This window comes from Gnatocerus cornutus, chromosome 7, assembly GCF_029298725.1.
Source record: "Gnatocerus cornutus isolate USDA-ARS CGAHR chromosome 7, icGnaCorn1.1, whole genome shotgun sequence".
In the NCBI taxonomy this organism is placed as follows: domain Eukaryota; kingdom Metazoa; phylum Arthropoda; class Insecta; order Coleoptera; family Tenebrionidae; genus Gnatocerus; species Gnatocerus cornutus.
This window is the reverse complement of record NC_142239.1, coordinates 17,833,980-17,852,147: the sequence shown is the minus strand read 5'-3', so window position 1 is coordinate 17,852,147 and position 18,168 is coordinate 17,833,980. Positions and strand designations below refer to the sequence as shown.

At 36.4% G+C, this 18,168-nt stretch overlaps 2 protein-coding genes across 2 annotated transcripts; both read right to left on the bottom strand.

Annotated features, from left to right (window-relative positions):
* Positions 1-8,373: 8,373 nt before the first annotated feature.
* Positions 8,374-16,940, bottom strand: Lis-1 (LisH and WD40 domain-containing Lis-1). Its single transcript, XM_088041410.1, has 7 exons — positions 16,753-16,940; positions 15,783-15,866; positions 10,363-10,640; positions 9,920-10,314; positions 9,613-9,866; positions 9,365-9,561; positions 8,374-9,311 (listed from the first exon to the last, which is right to left on the bottom strand). Exons 2-7 carry the CDS (start codon positions 15,818-15,820, stop codon positions 9,238-9,240), a joined length of 1,236 nt encoding a protein of 411 aa, XP_087897536.1. The 5' UTR covers positions 15,821-15,866; positions 16,753-16,940; the 3' UTR covers positions 8,374-9,237.
* Positions 16,941-17,178: 238 nt separating this feature from the next.
* On the bottom strand, positions 17,179-18,046 carry LOC148171963 (PRKR-interacting protein 1 homolog). The gene is made up of 3 exons (XM_088041252.1): positions 17,843-18,046; positions 17,616-17,795; positions 17,179-17,570 (listed from the first exon to the last, which is right to left on the bottom strand). The coding sequence occupies exons 1-3, from the start codon at positions 17,969-17,971 to the stop codon at positions 17,295-17,297; spliced, it is 585 nt and encodes a 194-aa protein (XP_087897378.1). The 5' UTR covers positions 17,972-18,046; the 3' UTR covers positions 17,179-17,294.
* Positions 18,047-18,168: the final 122 nt, after the last annotated feature.

Genomic DNA, 18,168 nt, shown 5'->3' with positions numbered 1-18,168 from the left:
AATTAAAACTCTTCATCAAGAAGCTTTCTAAAATGATTATTTTGCGCTGCGTTAGCATTAAAATCATCTTAAAATTCAATTAGTGTCTAGATGTGTATTTGGATTTTTTTAAGCAATTTAAATGTTTTATGAAATTGCCAAAAAACAAAAAAAAATTTTGAAAAACTTCTCCATTTTTTTTTGTCTTATAACTTCTAAACGATAAGAGATAGCAATGCATCTGTCAGTGCACCAAAAAGGCAAGATCTCAGTCTTTTTAATGATGCATCAGAATAAAAAATCGATGTATTAAGTTATTTGCAAAATTGCATGTGAAAATCACTGAAAAGAGTGGTTTTTGGGACGCAAGAACAGTTTTTCAAAAATATCATAAAAAATACTTTGCCTATAGTAAAGACTTTTATAGGTCGTTGGAAAGCTTATTAAATTAGTAAAACCCAAAAATTATCTTTTTCAATAATATTTTTGAATCCGGACCTGATAGATCAAAACGGACGTCAGATTCAGAATCAGGAGGCCAGGCCATTTCACATTATAAATAAGAAATGACTTTCCACTTCCCCAGTATAATTTTTTTCCAAACCCAATTAACAATTCTGGAAGAAAAGAGACGAATTTTAGACATTTTCATTCAAAGATCAACCCTTTCTTTATAACAAAATGGAGAATGTGGCGGAATCGGATTAAAACCTTAAAAAAAATTCGTTGATTGGCTCGCATTGTCCTTATCAAATTAGTTTTTGTAGCAAAAACGGACCCGAACAACCAATACGGTCGTAACACTTCAAAACTGTTGTTTATTGGATAAATTTTTAAGTGAAAAGGTCATAACAATCCGTTCATTGGACGCTGATAATAAAACACGCCCGAAATAAAAGAAATAGAGGTGTGGAATTTTTACTCTGTATTTTCAATTCTTTTTCCTGTCTGGAGTTTTCTATTCTTAGAAATTGTCCTGTGGTTATATTTTGCAAGGTTCTTCATCAGGAATGTTTTCTAAAGAATTTAGAAATTGTAAGACCGCACAAAACCTAAAGGCTTCGAAAAGAATGCGTAACATCAAAACTGAAATTTCAATTTCGTAACTTTGTTAATTTTTCAGGAACTCAAATTTTCAGCTCGAATTTCCGATTATTACTTAACTGTTCTCTTTTCATTCCATTCCACTTCTCCAGTGCAATTTTTTTCCAGAATTCGTTGACTGGTGTTATTCAGAAACTAAACAATTAAACTGCCAACATGACAATAACTGATTTTCAATTTGACTTTAATTTCGTAATTAAATTGATAATGAATCCTGAAAAGACAAATTTTGATTCGTAACCCGAACAATCTTGCTTCGGCGAAATTGGGGCAATGGAAAATAATTCCACCATGAAATCGTAAAGTGTTCCATAATTTACGAAACATCTTTCTAAATTGATAATGGATTTTATTTTTTTAATAAAAATTGCCTCACATTTGACTCACGTTTCACCCAATTAATTGGAATCATTTCAAATTGATAAAGTTTCTGTGGGTGACTAATACAAACCGGAATTTCAAGTTCCAAACTTATTATAATTATTAAAAATCCCAGAACAATAGAATTATGCGCATTTGCTATTAGCCGATCTGATAAGGCAGATAAACCCGTAGACCCAAACTCTGATTTTATCTGCAATAAATTATTACCTTAACCCACAAACCGCACGCTCACTAATCAATTATTGGAGGTTATAAAATTATCGATAACTCCTGTCAGCTCCACTAAATCATCTTTATATAAACCGACCGGTTCTGTAAACGAGACTGATATTAATTCCCCATTGTTTAACCATCGGAAAAACAAAATTTAAAAATAGCCGAGAGGCGAAAGTGACCCACTTAAAACCCCCGAATTTAAAAAATTTTCATGTTTCGTAACGGTCAATCCTACAATTCGAACACTTCCTGTGAAACCTGCTCAAATGGCATTTGAATCAAACTTTTGGAAAAACCTGCGCCGTCTGATCTTGACCCCGATCACATTTTCCGTGCGAAACTCAAATTGTCTTCTTTATCGCCGCGCCGTGAAGAAAGAACATTTTCTCAGCTCCCACGTGATATGGAAATCCGTTATCTAAGCCCGTGGTAATTTCGATCACATTATGCAACTGTAAAAAATAAAACTCCAAAACTCCCGTTTCGTCGCCTTCACTTTCATCCAATTCTCCACTAAACCGGTCCTTTAATCACCACAACAATTGCGTTTTGTCTTCAAACTTCCTCGAGATTTTCAAAAAGTGCTCTCAATCCACGCTTGCATAATACGCGAGAGTTAATCCTGCCGGTTTATCGAATTCCTGCATGCAATTGCAGGGCGTAATGCAACGTGTCTGGTCCTATTACATAATCGGCTGGAAACTGGGGCGTCTGGTCAGTGGTCAATCATCTCATTCCTGCGAGCGCAGGAAATGTCTGTGGTCACAAAAAACCCACGATTTTCGATAAAACAACGATTTGCATTTAAGATGAAAGCGAAGACGTGTGAGAAGAGTTTGATGACCAAACCGGTCAAACGAAGAAAGTGTTATTATTGATAAGTTGGTAACCTTTCGGTGTGGCATAATATGGAAATGCGTAACAGTTTTTTGCTCTTCATTCTGTATATTTTTGTAAAAATTACATTGTGGATTTTGTAATTGGAAAATGGACAAAATGATATCATACAAGAGTGTCGAAATTGGTTTAGCCTGTAGCTCTATTAGGATAAATTTCCAGTGATAATTATAGGCATTTTATCAATATTAAATGTGGATCAAATTACTAAGAAGTGGAACATGTGAATAAGTAACTTGGGCAATGGGCGATGACAAAACTCGACTATATCGGGCGTAAATCTTTTTCAAAACTTGACATTTTCCTGCAAAGAATAAATTCAATTATATCCTGCTGACATTAAATCTACTATTAAACACGTCATTAAATTTGATTAAATTAACAGGAAACCGGTCATTTTTACCGAAAAAATGATCAGGAATTAAGAAACTTGTCAACACACCGAATTTTTGTTAAATTGGTTGTCCGCTCATTTATATTAATGAGGCTTACAAAATAACTTAATTTTCAATTGTCAAGGACTGAGATTAACAGATTCGGATTTCTCAGGGCGTTTTAGTCCTGAAATTTTAGATTTTTGCGATAAAAATGTGGCCAAGAAAACAAATTTGATCCGAATTTTTGAAATAAATACACTAGTCAACAAATTGATGTACATATTTCAGCAGTGGAAAATCATTTCTAAAGCAGAATTGCCTCCTGATTCTAAATCCGAAGGCTATTTTACTCTATCAGGTCAGGACTCAGAGATATTTGTAAAATAAGTTTTTTTTTAGTACCAAAACTGAAAGAATTTACAGCTTTCAAACCCAGACAATTTCGTAACTTTGTTAATTTTTCAGGAACTCAAATTTCCGATTGTTACTTAACTGTCTTAGTCTTAAGTATCATTTATCATTTAAGCATTTTTCAACACACTTTTCATATTTCACAAACTGTGCAATATCGACCACCACCTGAGCTCTCTTGCTAAATTCCCCCTCCCTTTCAAACGGTTTTAATTAACCAATGAGCTTAGCACGCGCCGTAATTGTTAATTAATAATAGCCGAAAAATGCGTTCATCGAATTCTCGGAATGTTGAAACCTCTCCAATTGCGTAATGTTCCTCGAATTACCAATTTAAATCAGATTATTTAACACAGTGCCATACGAACAATTAATTGTACTTTCATTCTCCTCATTCATGCAAATTTTCAGCGTTTTGTTTCTTTCGTCCCTGATCTTAATTACGACTTATCGATCACACATTTCTTTATTGATTTCATTGGCCATTAGACAAATTCTGCTTTGTCGTCGGACGTCAATCAGAAAACACATGGGCTGGGCAGGACACATGTTATGAAACGAATTGTATAAGACGCCGGCTTTCATATTCTTATTTCATTTATTTTGAGTTGGGTCGGTGTTCGCATTTACATAAATGGAGATTCGGGTGCTCTATATCGCGGTGCTATTTACTGTTTTTTCTCAAGCCGGATCTGGCGGCCCTTGACCCAAACAGAGGCGCTGATCGAAAATACAAACTAGAGCAAATCACCTTCGATAAACACGTCTGTAAAAATTTCAGTTTATGTAAGTGATGGTAGAAATCTGAACTTGACCATTGCTGGTTGCTGGAGCGTGAAATTTCACGTCTAGACCTTTCAGCAGCTTCTAGTCTGAACTGAGATTCCTCGTCGTTGTAAACAAACAATAAGTGAGATGTTCTGCCCATTCTCGACCCACTGAAAAATAAATTATCATAAATTAGCGCGAATTTCCCAGTAGAAAAACGCGTTTCGACATCGCGCGGCGTAATTTTCTCATGAGCGGATTCTAAACGTGAAAAATGTCGCTGCTCTACTTAGAACCACCTGGTCTTACCAACAATTAGTTCTAAATCTTTTTCTGACATTTCAGTTACAAATTGTCCTTCTACTAAAAATGAAGACAATATTTTTATTTACCGGTCTAGCAACATTCAAAAAAGAGAATAATGGTGCTGTCGTACTCGATCTTTCACTTTTATGGAATTCGTGCCTTATTTGCTACAAATTATCGCGTTAGTGAACTCTTGGAGATAATTGATTCTGTTGGTTTTAAGAACTGTTATGCAAACTATGTCCTGTTCTATTTTCAAAATGAGAAAAACCTTTCACTACACGTTACGACAGACGAATTACAAAAAATATGTTTTATAATTTATAGGGAACAATGCTGCTCTAGATCTGTGATCAATAATTCATTACTGATATCGGTTAGTTGAGAGCGAACATGTTGAGATATTGTAATTGTTGCTTATCTTCGCGTGCTGATTTTATTAATGCGGAATGTGAGATATGATGCCTTCGGGGTATGGAAGTTTCAACTTTTCTGTTCATATTTGGGAAATTATTTCTGATTCAGATTTGTAAGTTTTTTCGTACTTGTTTTAGCTCTTTTTAGATCTTTCAAACTCTATTTTTATACTTTTTAGGTTCTTCTGGTAGATTCTTCCTTCATTCTCTTTCTATTTACCCTAGATTTTTTGATTCATTTGATTTATTTCGTTGAAGTCTTTAGATACTCTCGCAAATTTCTTTCTATTCTTTTTATTTTTCCTCACATTCTTCCTAAATTCTAATTCTCTTCTCATTGTTGTAGTTTCTTTTTTTATCCTTCTTTTTATACTTTTTTATACTTTCTTCAACATTCTTCGGGTTGTTTAGACACAAATCTTCAAAATCTTTAAATTTTCTCTAGATACTTTTCTATTTTCGATTGCTGACAAATTTTGTTCGTCTTACAAATTTCTAAAATTAGCTTCTTTTGTTCTAAACTTTGGTGGCCATTGCAAAACAGCAAAGAATCTTGATGGATCCTGAATAACCCACAAAAGCGAAATTGACCTAATTTTCATCGCAAAAAATTCTGAATTCAAAATTTTAGCCCACTCTTCTTTGACAAATTATCTCCAGCTTCTTTAGGTTTTTCAAACTTAGTTTTTATACTGTTTAGTTTCTTATGTAGTCGTCCTTAATTCTCTCTACACTCTTTCTAATCCTTTCTATTTTCCCATATTTTTTTTAAATTCATTAAATTTATTTCGTTGAAATCGTTAAATATTTTCTACAAATTTCTTTCGATTCTCTTTATATACAGGGTGATTTTTTTAAAACGGCAAACGTTGTAGAATTTTTATGTATGAACCGATTTCAAAAATTTAAAAAACAAATTAAATGGTTTTTAATTTACTATAAACTGATGATTTTAAAATTTTTCTAAATGTCTTAGTATCTATTGGGCGATACTCAACTTTCTTATTTTAAATTGACACCCATATTTTTTTTTCATAATTTAGAAGATATTAATTTTCTTCATTCAGAAATGTGTAATATGTTCTACTTTTACAAACAATATTTTTTAAAAAAATATCAAAAATGAAAAAATTTAGGCAATAAAAGTTAATAAAATCTAGGTGCGTGGTGTCAAATAACACAATATCGTTATTGTAATGTCAAAAAGCAGCAAATAACAGAAATAACAAGTTTTCTTTCAACAAGATGGGGCTACACCTTACAATGCACAATGCATTTCTCGAAGGTGTCAATTTTGCAATGAAAAAAACGGGATGGCGTTTCAACAGTATTTTAATTAAATTAGGTAGTTGTTTTTTCTGATTTGTAATTATTATTGTCTTTTTTTATTAATAATTTCAAAAAAAAATCCGATATAAATAATAACGGCATTCTTTTATTTGACACCATGCACCTAGATTTTATTAACTTTTATTGCTTATTTTTTTTTTCAATTTTGATAATTTTTTTAAAAATATTTTTGGTAAAAGTAGAACATATTGCACATTTCTGAATCAAGAAAATTAATATCTTCCAAATTATGAAAAAAAAAATGGGTTCCAATTTAAAATAAGAAAGTTGTGTATCGTCCAAAAGATACTAAGACATTTAGAAAAATTTTAAAATCATCAATTTATAGTAAATTAAAAACCATTTAATTCGTTTTTAAATTTTTGAAATCGGCTCATAAATAAAAATTCTACAACGCCTGCCGTTTTAAAAAAAATCACCCTGTATCTCACTTTCTTTCGACATTCTAATTCTAATAATTATTTTCTCCTTTTTTCATACTTTATCATATTTTCTTCAACATTCTTCAGATTCTGTAATACAAATTTTCATAATCTTTAAAATCTCTCTAGAAACATTTTTCTATTTTGGATTCATTAAATTTCACTGGTCAACAAATTTTGAAAAAAAATCGTACTAGAGATATGCCTCTTGATTTAGAATCTGAAGCCCGTTTTGCTCCATCAGGCCCGGATTTAGGCATATTCTTGAAACATTTTTTTTTCTCCAAACGTCACTAAAGTCACTATTTTTTAATCGTTTTTAAACAATGAAGCAATTTTGTTATTAGTAATGAAACGCGCCCGGTGCCTAGGCAGAAAAACTCCTTTTTGTGACAGTGACTATTTGACATTTCCATTTTGTATGGCATTTGCAAAATTTTCACCGGTTTTCTATAGTTCGTTGAGAAGCTTATTTAATTACCTTTTCAATGATATATTATATTGTTAATTATTTTGCACGTTACTAAGCAAAACTGAAAAAAAAACTAAACGTATATTACAAATATATCTGAGCCCTGACCTGATGGAGCAAAACAGACTTCGGATTTAGAATAATTCTACGTTAGAAATGACTCCTCTGCAAATTTGTTGACTAAAGTAAATTGAAATATGTAGAAAGTAAGATTTTGACGCTCTGTTGCAAATTTTGTTCGTCCTACAAACTTCTAAAATTAGCGTCCTTCTTTTTAAACTTTGGGGTCCTAAAGGACCATCAAAAGCGAATTTGACCTCATTTTTATCGTAAAAAATTCAGAATTCAGCTCTCGAGACTTTTGCCCACTCTTCTGCAACCTCTTGTTCTCCAACACAATAGTTTCTTTCTTAAATCTGATTCGATTTAACACCCACAACCTCAACAGTGACAACACATTCTTAAAAAAAAGGTTAACATCGATTTATATCCTTTTTATCGTCAGCTAGACAAGTTTCATGGTCCGTAACATTATGTAAGCCATGTACAAAATATCTGTTTTCGATCTACTAGTCCATAACTTGAAGTTGAATGCCACCGCACCGACCTTGCTTTATTGATATTTATTTATACTTTTTTCAATCGAATGAATCAGTCTTTTAAAGTTGAACCGTTAAAAATTTTAATAAGCACTCACATGGCGATTTTGCAAGCGCATTTTAACTCGAAACAATAGCTTAGATATTTTTGTTAAAATATTCAAAGTTATGGACGCCCAAATTGATTGGCGATAGACGGAGAATTAGGTCACCAAGAAAAGTGAAGTGGTGTCAGTCTGGCGATCTTGTCTGATCAAGAATGATCTATTTATTGTCTAATTTTGTAAAAACTGACCTACTTTCATGGATAATCTATTTGAGTCAAAATTACACCCACGAGAAGAGAGAGTTATTGATGAAGGTTCGGACCTTGTGTGAAGTAATTGTTTCTTAATTAAGCGCTTTTTTGGAAGTCAATCAAAACGTGTTTATTTATAAAATGTGCAGAACCACTCCCATGTTCCTGATTTGGTAATTTAACGTTTTAATTAGTGTTTTTTGTTTCTTGGTGTTGGGTGACCAAACAAATTCAACAGGCAATTAAAACTGGAGCTATTGCGACGTAAAAAATGAACTTTTAAAAATGGTGGAGGCGCCAGGTCCAAAAAAAAAATTGCAGGTAAAGTCTCCAGAGTAGTCTTCTTGTTTGTGGGGGTAAATGAACACACCAAACTGGAGAGACAATTTTATTTTATATACAGAAGAAAATATTCACATCCTACTGAAAAAGACAATGTAAGGGCTATATAAACATTGTGCCGTTAAATATGACAAAGCAAGCAATTTGGTAAAATCCGAAATAAACTGACAGTTATAAGAATCGCTGGTTTTGAGTATTAACAGAAACACTACCGAAAATATGTACATTTGGGGGAAAAAATTGAATAAAGCGGAGATTGTGCAATATACATTTCCAATCTACATTGAGGATTATAGTACTAGAAATAGCGACTGTCAACTGAAAATACTGAATAATCTGTACCTAGTTGTCTATTAGTATCTAAGATGCTTGAATGAACGGAAAAAGCTCTACTTGTTGAAACTTTCACTGATACTCGGCCCCTTAAACAAAAATAATTCAACAATAACTCTGTGCTGAATATCAGCAACAATTTCAGCGCACTATGTTATCCACTGCCTTTTAAATATCTGAAGCATTTATAAGAATAACTAGTTATAACAAACTTGCAGTTTCATTAAAATATCACATAAATAAAGGAAAAGTTCCCGTTGATGTAACAAAAATAAACAACAACAAAATGTATTTGTTCTAAGTCAAAATAAGAAACTACAAGAGTGTCTTCAGGGGAAATTACAGACCTTAAATACGTTGTTAAATAATGTAATCATTGTATAGTTACAAGAACAAAATCACAAGACTCGAATTAGTTAAACTGAAATATTTGCACTAAATAAAACCTTTTAACAGAATAAAAGTTTTCGCTTAAATAATTAAATCATACACACCAGCTGACTTTGAAAGTCACTTTTGAGTTCTTTTAGTTTAGTACCACTCCTGCTTCTTCTGTTGAGGAATTAACGGCATTCCCACACTTTCACCGTTAGATCTACACTTCCCGAAATCACGTAAGGATGTGACTTGTGGAAATCTACAAACGAAATTATAATATCTAGGGACAAACACAAAACCACTACCACTCACCTACAGACGTACAAAAGTGTTTATGAGCATCTAATGTCTTGTAGCAGCGCTTGTTCCTCAAGTCCCAAACTCGCAAGGTTTTGTCGTCGCTGACAGAGATTAAGAACTTGCCTCCGGGGTGGAACACCGCCCCGCGGACCCAGTTGTCATGGCCCGTCAACACGAAGAGCGCCACGCCCGCACCGACGTCCCATATTCTAACAAATAAACGTCAATTCGTATTTTTCTGAAGATCTTCTGCGCCTTACCTAATGGTCTTGTCCCTCGAGCACGACGCCAAAAACGGCCCCATGTGCGCCCCCTTTTTGTTATCAACGCCGGCGGCCTCGTTAATCGCATTCGCCGACGCCTCCGGCGCCCAAGCCACGAACTCGACGACGTGCTCGTGTGCCCTAAGCTCGGCCCTGCACTCTTTCGAATACACTTGCCATATTCTAATCGTCTGATCATTAGAACAACTCGCCAATAACGTCCCATCAGGCGACGGCCGCACTACTCTCACCTAGAAACAAAGAATCATGTAACTACTCTTTGGTGTTATTTTCACCCTCTTACCCAATCTTTGTGTCCTACAAAAGTCTTGACGCAATACCCCGTCGACACCTCCCACATCTTGATGGATTTATCCCTGCTTGAAGACACGACGAAATCACCAGCCGGCATGAAAGCAACACTGGAGATGTTATGGTCATGTCCGAGCATCGTCCTGATACATTCGTAGCTCTGTTGGAAATCCCACAGTTTGATGGACATGTCTGCGCTGCAAGAGACCAAGAGCTTTCCGGAGGCGTCGAAAGCGACGTCTTGGACGGCGTCCGAGTGACCTTTGAGAGTACGCTCGTATTCTCCGGTTTCAAAATCCCAAACCTTGATGGTGGCGTCTTCGCTGGTCGAAACGAAGAGGCTGAACAGGGGGTGGAAAATCACGCGAGTCACCGGAGCTCTGTGACCTAAAACAAAGAAAATGAGAAAAGGGCTAAAGGGGTGTCACAACTAACCTGTGAGTGAGAATTTCTCGGGGGGTCTGGGGATCCACTCCCCTGGACTCCTCTTCCCTCTCGTGGGCGCCCCTTCGATGTACTCCTTCTCGGCTTCGTGGAGTTTCGATTCAAGCTCCATCACTTTTTTCTGAAGCCTTATCACAGAAGTCCATTTCTTTTCAAGCAACCCCCCGAATTTCCGCTCCAATTCGCCGGGCATGTCGGTTTCTTTTTTGAACGCCTCCAAAGCGTTCATGTAACCATTGCTACCGAGGTAATCAGCGATGGCTTTATTACTGCAAAAAATAAAAAAAATAAACAAAACTCAAGTACATGATGGGTTGTAAAAACGAAATGATGTAATTCAAACAAACACAACGAAAAAAATGTTTGAAATAGACGTTACGTAAGTCCATGCAAATTGAACGAGGTGTCAACGGAATGACTCAGAATGATCGATACACAGACAAGCGAAGATTTAACACGAATTTTTCTTTTCGGTACATCGATTTGCAACATTGAGTAACATGAAGTTTCACGAAATCGATTATGTCATGGTCGCATTAAAATAAAATGAACACCGAAAATACACGAATCGATATCTCCACATCTGGCCCACTTATAAAAAATTCTCAACAATACAGCAATCGGAAGAAAATCGATCTTCTTCTTCCATAAGAAACGTCAGTCGTTATAACAATGCAATTTGTTTGATCGGGTAAATAGCTTTTTTATGAGTCACCTGTTTAAAAAGTGAAATTTCTGCGGTCATGTGAATCGACCTCGGACGGTGGAGGCTTTGAACGTTGGTAGACCTGTCTGTTTGACAGACAGTTTGGAAGTACAAAGGGAGTTGGATCGATCGGATTCGCGGATTAACAAACATGTCTGATTCCATGGTAGCAAGGCACCACAATCCCACCCTTAGATTAAGAAAATTTGAGGCCCGCGGCTAAATTCTAATACAGGGCCCAGCACATTAAACATTTTGTCTGTCCCTTGTTGATTTAATAATGTTAGAAAGAAACTTCTCGTACAGAAACAGAATGTTGATTAATTGATTGATTGATTGATTTCGATGAAAATTATATCTATACAGCTACATTTTTCTGAAAGATAAAGCTGCAGCGTCTCGGTCATTCAACATGATCCCTTCGCAGTCATAAAACATTTTCAACCTCGTATGTAATCTACTATTGAAGCAGGTTGCAGATGAAGTTCGGCAGGGTCGTAAAGTTATGAAATCACAGTGTTTGGATAAAGTTACAGTTCGCCCAACGATCTAGTGCGGTTATGGCTTTAACTTTTTAAAGGGCACAACCACTGTCAAATTTGGAAAAAATCGTGTTTTTTTTGCATACCTTTAAATATAACATACAAAAATTGCAAATAAATATTTTAAACAGTTTTTGAGTTATAGCTATTAGTATAATAAACTATTACAGCTAGTAACTATAATAAAGTTATCTTTAAACGCGTTTTTCTCGAAACTACATTTTTCAAATTTGCTGCAGTTGTAACACAAAGACAAATCATCCGATGGTCTTGAATTTTTTTTTTGCTTTATTTTGTATGTCTTGCGCTGTACGATGAACCTCCAATTTTTTCGATCGCATAAAAAATGTAATTTTTCGCGAGCAAAAATCATCAAATTTTCGAGCGAAATTTGAATTTTTTTTCAAAAATCCGCCATTTTGTCAAATTTCAAAATTATTCCACTATTGAGGTTCATCCCACGGGAAATATCTTCTAAAAGCAACTAATAAAACATAGTTATTTACAGTCGCGCTGTAAAATAGTTAACACACAAGAGTTGTATTGAACTTTTTGGCCGAAAAACTTTTAATTTAAATAATTGGGTTTTTCAAAATTCATGAAACTGTCACATCTGACATTTATAAATTTCATCATCTGTCAATTCTGTCAATTTTGTAGTTGGTGCACAAAAAGTAAACAAGATGGTGCTGTATAAAAAACGTTTTAATATGACATTAACAATAGAAATATTGTCTTAATTGAGATAATAATTTAGGTAGATTCCACTTTGATGATCAATCTTCATTATTGGAAAGTGATTTCAATTTATAAACGCATCTGAAGAGCAGACGATTTGGGCAATTTTTACCGCACAGCGTGTGTAAACGTCCAGGGCGCTTGTAAATATAATGTTTCCGAAGATGTCAACTGAATGTTAATTTGACGTTTACAAATCATGAGATCAAAAAGAGCTTTACAATGTTACAACGTTGAAAAATATTCTAAAAACAAGAAATGGTACTTTTAAAAATTTAAGAAACTTGGCTTAAGCAGTTTTTATCCTTTTTTTGATACAAAATATTAATAACTGTAGAAAATCTAATCTCTAACAATAAAATGTTTTTTTTTTAAAAAAAAAGCTTCTTTCTTAGTTAAAAAAGCACATATTTCGTTTTGGTTTTCAATTTTGGGCTAAGGAAAGAATTACCTGCAACATTGCAGCTAGACGGGCGTCTTTTTTCACCACCCTGTACTGTAATTGTGATTAATTTGTTGTAGACAGATTTCAAAAAAGGACACCTTCGCAATTTATTTTTTTTTTGCTACAAAATTACGAATTTATCTTGCAGGACTCAAAAGTGAAAGCTCTCTCTATTGTTGCGAAAATGAGGGTTTGTGGGAATTTGCATTTGAGTACATAATTTTACTTGGCTAGGGGTCCCTAGAAAATGGGGCCCTGATGCTACATATTTCAACTGTCCCGTCAATTCCACGAAGCCGATAATCCTAATTACCCCAAAAGTGGCTCCAGACGACTTTAAAAATACCTCACGTCTTCTTCATTTTGTAATATCCCCAAAGTGCACGTAATTAGACGAAATTATTTATAAGCAAACCGGATGTCTCGAAATAACCTGAGAAAAATATTAATTTCAGATAATGATACCGAAACTAAGAAACCACAAGAATAAAAAGAAGCGTCATTATGAAAATTGTGGAACACTTTCGTTGGTTCTCTTTAACAGATAAGCTCGCGGGAATGGAAACATCTCGTAATTAATGCCGTTTCTGAGCTGTTTATGGTCGCAATAATTAACTAAAAGTAGCTACTGAAAGCTAGTGAAAGGCTTTCGTCGGGTTGACAGATGAATTGGTAAAAGGCAATAGAGACGTCTTTACTGTGTGTTAATTAAACTAATTCTCCCATACGGTCGACATATGGTTTGTCGCACCAAACTTCATTGTGTTCCGGGAAAAATCGCCACGAATCTGACGATTCGTGACGGTTTTCATCAATCCGTGAAATTAATTTACCAAAAGCGACATCTAATCAGAAGAATTACTTCACGTTTGATTCAAGAATAATAATAGTGAGTCACTACGCTGTAATAACTCGTCGAGATCCCGTTTTAATCGCTCCGAATTCCGACATAAACCCCTAGACTCGTCACCTTGACAATGAAACCAACGGCGACACTACGCAATGACGTCGCCGTTCCCAAGGCGTCGGTATTGATTCGGTTATTACGCCGCCTCGAAATACCTCGAGAAAACCACACGTTTATGCACACAAAGACGTCTTCCGGTTAATTATAGCACGACGCCCATCGTACGAAATTGGCCTAACGGTAGCCGTGCATAATCCGTAAAGCCCGTTATGATTAGAATAGGTCCAAACGTTGCTCCTTGTGGCGCTCCGGTCACTATAAAAACTCTCTTATCTAGGCGGTTGTTACATGTAACGGAGCCGTTTAAATCAATTGATTGAGAACAGGACAGTTATGTTTTCATGTTATTATCTTTGGATACAGATGTTGATTTGTGAATACGCCGAAGAACTAACGGGACGAGAATTATCTCCGGAATTTGGTTTCTCAGATTTGTGAAGAGGTAATTCAATTACAAAGCACACGATGTTACAATGTGAAGAACACATTTGCATTTAACACTTGATGCAAATCAGACTGCACTTGTAACCTCGAGGAGGTCGGACGAAAACAATGCCATTCATTAGGCCATGGGAATTTCGAAGACGCTTTCCAAGAGGTAAACTGTTAACTCTGTGTAAACACTTCTCTGTTTATTATGGTTTGAGAGCTCCAGACGTTAAATAGCACAGCAGGTAATCCAAAGCGGCTTTAAAATTTACCAAGTGATGAATAACAAACTCTGCGCTCGACAACAGCCCATCCAATTGTGGAATAATGAAAAAAAAAGGTTTTCACTTTTGCGAAAGTCGAAGTAGCCGAAGAAACATGTCGATCGTCACTACTAGAAATTTACCTCATCAATTCTGCCCGATTACGACACGTCAATTATCTTGGAGAAGATAATTTTGTGCACAAATCCCGAGGGCAAACATCGTCATCTAATATTGACCGAGATCTTGATGGAACTTTCTTTGCCAAACTGCACCAGAGGCCACAAACGCGCCCAAAATTGGAATACAGTGAAACCTCACTCAGTCAATATCCTCAAATTTAAAGTGATCATCTGATGGTAGGTCCGACTGTATCGGACTGCTTTACATATTAACTATCACATCTCATCGTGTTTTTTTTCCACACTTTCATTCGACTCACACCTTTTTTAATGACTTAGATAAGAGCATATAAAAATGCTAACGACATCACATTCAAGGATCAACTTGACTTTCTACGTCTCCAACTCGGAAAAAGAACAATCAGATCTCGAGGCGCGTATTTCAATGCAAATGCTTGGTATTTTAATTTGTTGAAATAGAAACGGTAAAAGTCGAGCAGAAATTGTACAATGAAGTTGTTTCGCATGGAGCTGCTTTCCACAAAAGTAAAAAAACATGGACCCCCAGGTTGCGTAACGGCACAGTAAAATTGTGCGTGTCTGTCAGTTTTTAAGGCCGAAATCAACAATTTTACAGGTTTTTATTCCCTAACTGTACTCGGAGATGTTTGAACTTTGCACTTTCGAGAGAGTACAGGTGTCAAGAACATGGTCACAAATTATACTGGGAGACATTAAATTAGTGTGGCCGTTCTATGACCGGAGGCATTGTTTAGGAACATTCTCCACAATGACACGACTTATAGGAGCCTCAACTGAAAAACTGAGTTCATTTTCTCCGTACGACATTCAATAAAAAACGACATTTATAATAGCAACGAGATAAGTTTTGTTACTTTGCAACAAAAGTTCACGAAATGCATGATAACAAAAGATAAGCGTGAATCATCTCGTCTGCAACATTTTAAACTCAAGAAAAATGTTAAAATTCGTCACGTGACTACAAGTTATCATTCACTTTGTGGTCATTCATATGTGGAGCACGTGCTTCGTGTTTCGATTTCACCGGTCCCAACAAAACGTGATAAAAATTGAAATTGTTTCATCCATGCAATAGCTGTACTGTCATACAAAAATGGCAACGTGTGTATTGTTTGTTTTTAGGACCGGTCTGTATGTGTTGACAAAAAGGCACTTACAGCTCCTCTCGCTGGCGTTGAGATAGAACCATTTTCATGTTAATGTTCCGGGGCTCGACTTTCAGCAAATCCTTATTGCATTACCTGGAAAAAAAACTCCAATTAGAGCACACGTTTCTGGCATTTACTCCACAAAAGCATCGCTGGAATTCTTCGGTGGTCAGAGTTCACGAGAAGGATCTCTGACATTTTAATGAAGGCGGATTCGCCCGATAATCGCGCTTTGTGTATCAGGAGCTGAGATTGATTATGCAATAAAATCGTGTTTAATCGATAGAATGAACCCAAGACGGCCAAGAATCCCCCTAAATTATGTCACAGCTGTTATTGGATAATAATTTGAAGCGACCATGTAAATAAAGTAAGCAGTTTATCATGGTAAATATGACCCTGGAATTTGTACGGTTAAAACCTAAAAATGCAACGTCTGCCCACTCATCAACTTCCGTATCGAAAATACACGAAAAAAATGGCGACAGTCGTTTGTTTACATGTTGGGACATGAATTGCGTCGCATTCTGTACTTTCCAGTTGCCAAAAACATTATCTTTGATGTCGCCAGCACACATTTTCTGAAGAAGTGTAAAAAGTCCGAGGTTACCCATTAGTCACGATATCGAATAAATTAGAAACAGGTGACAAAGAAACGGGGGAAATGCAGTTTGCTGTGCTTACGTGGGTGACAACAGAAGACACATTTCGCGTTGGTATTCCCCAGAGCCCCCTTGTGTGGTCAAAATCCGCGCTGACAGCTGATCGATTACCAAACCTAATTGAATTACGCGATTAGCAATAACCGGTTTAACGGTCACAAACGCAAATCTCTTTTGGGTAGTCTAGAATTTCGCAGGTTTCTCCACTTTTAAGGCCTTTCCGACAAAATCAATATCGGCCATTTTGCTTTAGCCAATGTCAATTTTACACTCCAGAATTCCAACAATCGCGATATTCACCTACTAATTATACTTACAAAATGTAACGAACGAAGCCCAAACACTATTTTCACTTAAATTTCTAATCCAACAGTCACCTGAAGACGAAGAACACTGTAACGGTCACAGAACTACACAAACCGCTACAATGCGCAACTTAAAATGACAAACTGAGAAGATTGCTTCATGAATGGCACAGATACCAACCGCGAAACGCAAAAAACCCCAACTCGACAATCGCTCGCGGTGGATTTATTGAACGCCGAAAGAAGGCAACACGGAGTGCGTTGGAGCGTGGGGGCGCTGCCTCCACGGCGACGATAATTGAATAATTTTTACAAGGTATTTTTAAAGGAAAACCCACCAGAGCGAAAAGCACTAAGAGTGACAGGGACCGGCGCCGCACACTAGACCGAGAAAATCGTTAGGAGAAAAATGGTGGATGCGCCGGACTAGTTTCGTAGTTTTATTAAAAATAGGATCTTTATTTGGGGAGTTCTTTGTACATTCATAAAAGGGGGCGGGGGCGACTTCAAAAAACGCCACTTCAAGACAGAGCGAAAATCAACACTCATTGGTTTTAAACTTTTTCCTCATTATCCACTTTGGGATCTTCTTTTGGCTCCAGTTCAGTTTTTGGTTCATTAGGCTCGTCTTTAGGTTCTTCGCTGTCGTCTTCACTCTCGCTGGTCTCAGTTTGGTCGCTCTGAGAGGAATTGCCCACAACCTTTTGTTTTTTCTTCCCCTTCTGCTTCTGCTTCCTCTTCAGCCTCTTCTGTCTTTTCTTCGCCGTCCGCTCCTCCGCTTTCTTCTTGTTCTCTTCTAATTTCGCATGATAATCCCCATCAAGTTTTTCCTACAACCCACACAAATAAACAAGAAAAATTGAAAGTGGCAGTACCCTTTCTCCTTTCTCTTTCATGAATTTCTGGCGCGCGTACTCTTTCCGCCTCAGATGTCGATAGACGTGGAACTCCCCCGATCCGGCCCCGGCGCTGCTCCCCATAACGTTCCGTACAAAGTCAGGGACTACAGGTACCCCCCGTTCTTTGGGGCGCTCCGGAATAATAATAGCTTTGTCCTGTAACAACTGAGTAAACTTTGTGATGTTAGATGGGGGCTGCCTACCGGATTCTTCATGAGTTTTTCCAACTTGAGTCGCTGTAGATCTGTGGTGTTGCGGACGATGATGGGGCGCGCCTCGCGCTCGATTTCCATGTCGGGGCTGCTGTCTCTATCATCCTTTCTCGTTTCCATTTAGAAAGTAAAACTTTTTCGAAGGTTAACCTCAAAATTGCGCAGTGAAGTGAGTGAAGTTAGCTGTCAGTCGTGCCAACGTGCCAGCTTCTGCGTCTTCGTCTCTTTGTAGTCGAAAATGTCAAGTAACAGCCAAGTTTAGATAAATTTAGATGATTAGTGTAAATATGTGAAATAGTAGCGGAGTTTGCGGGTGT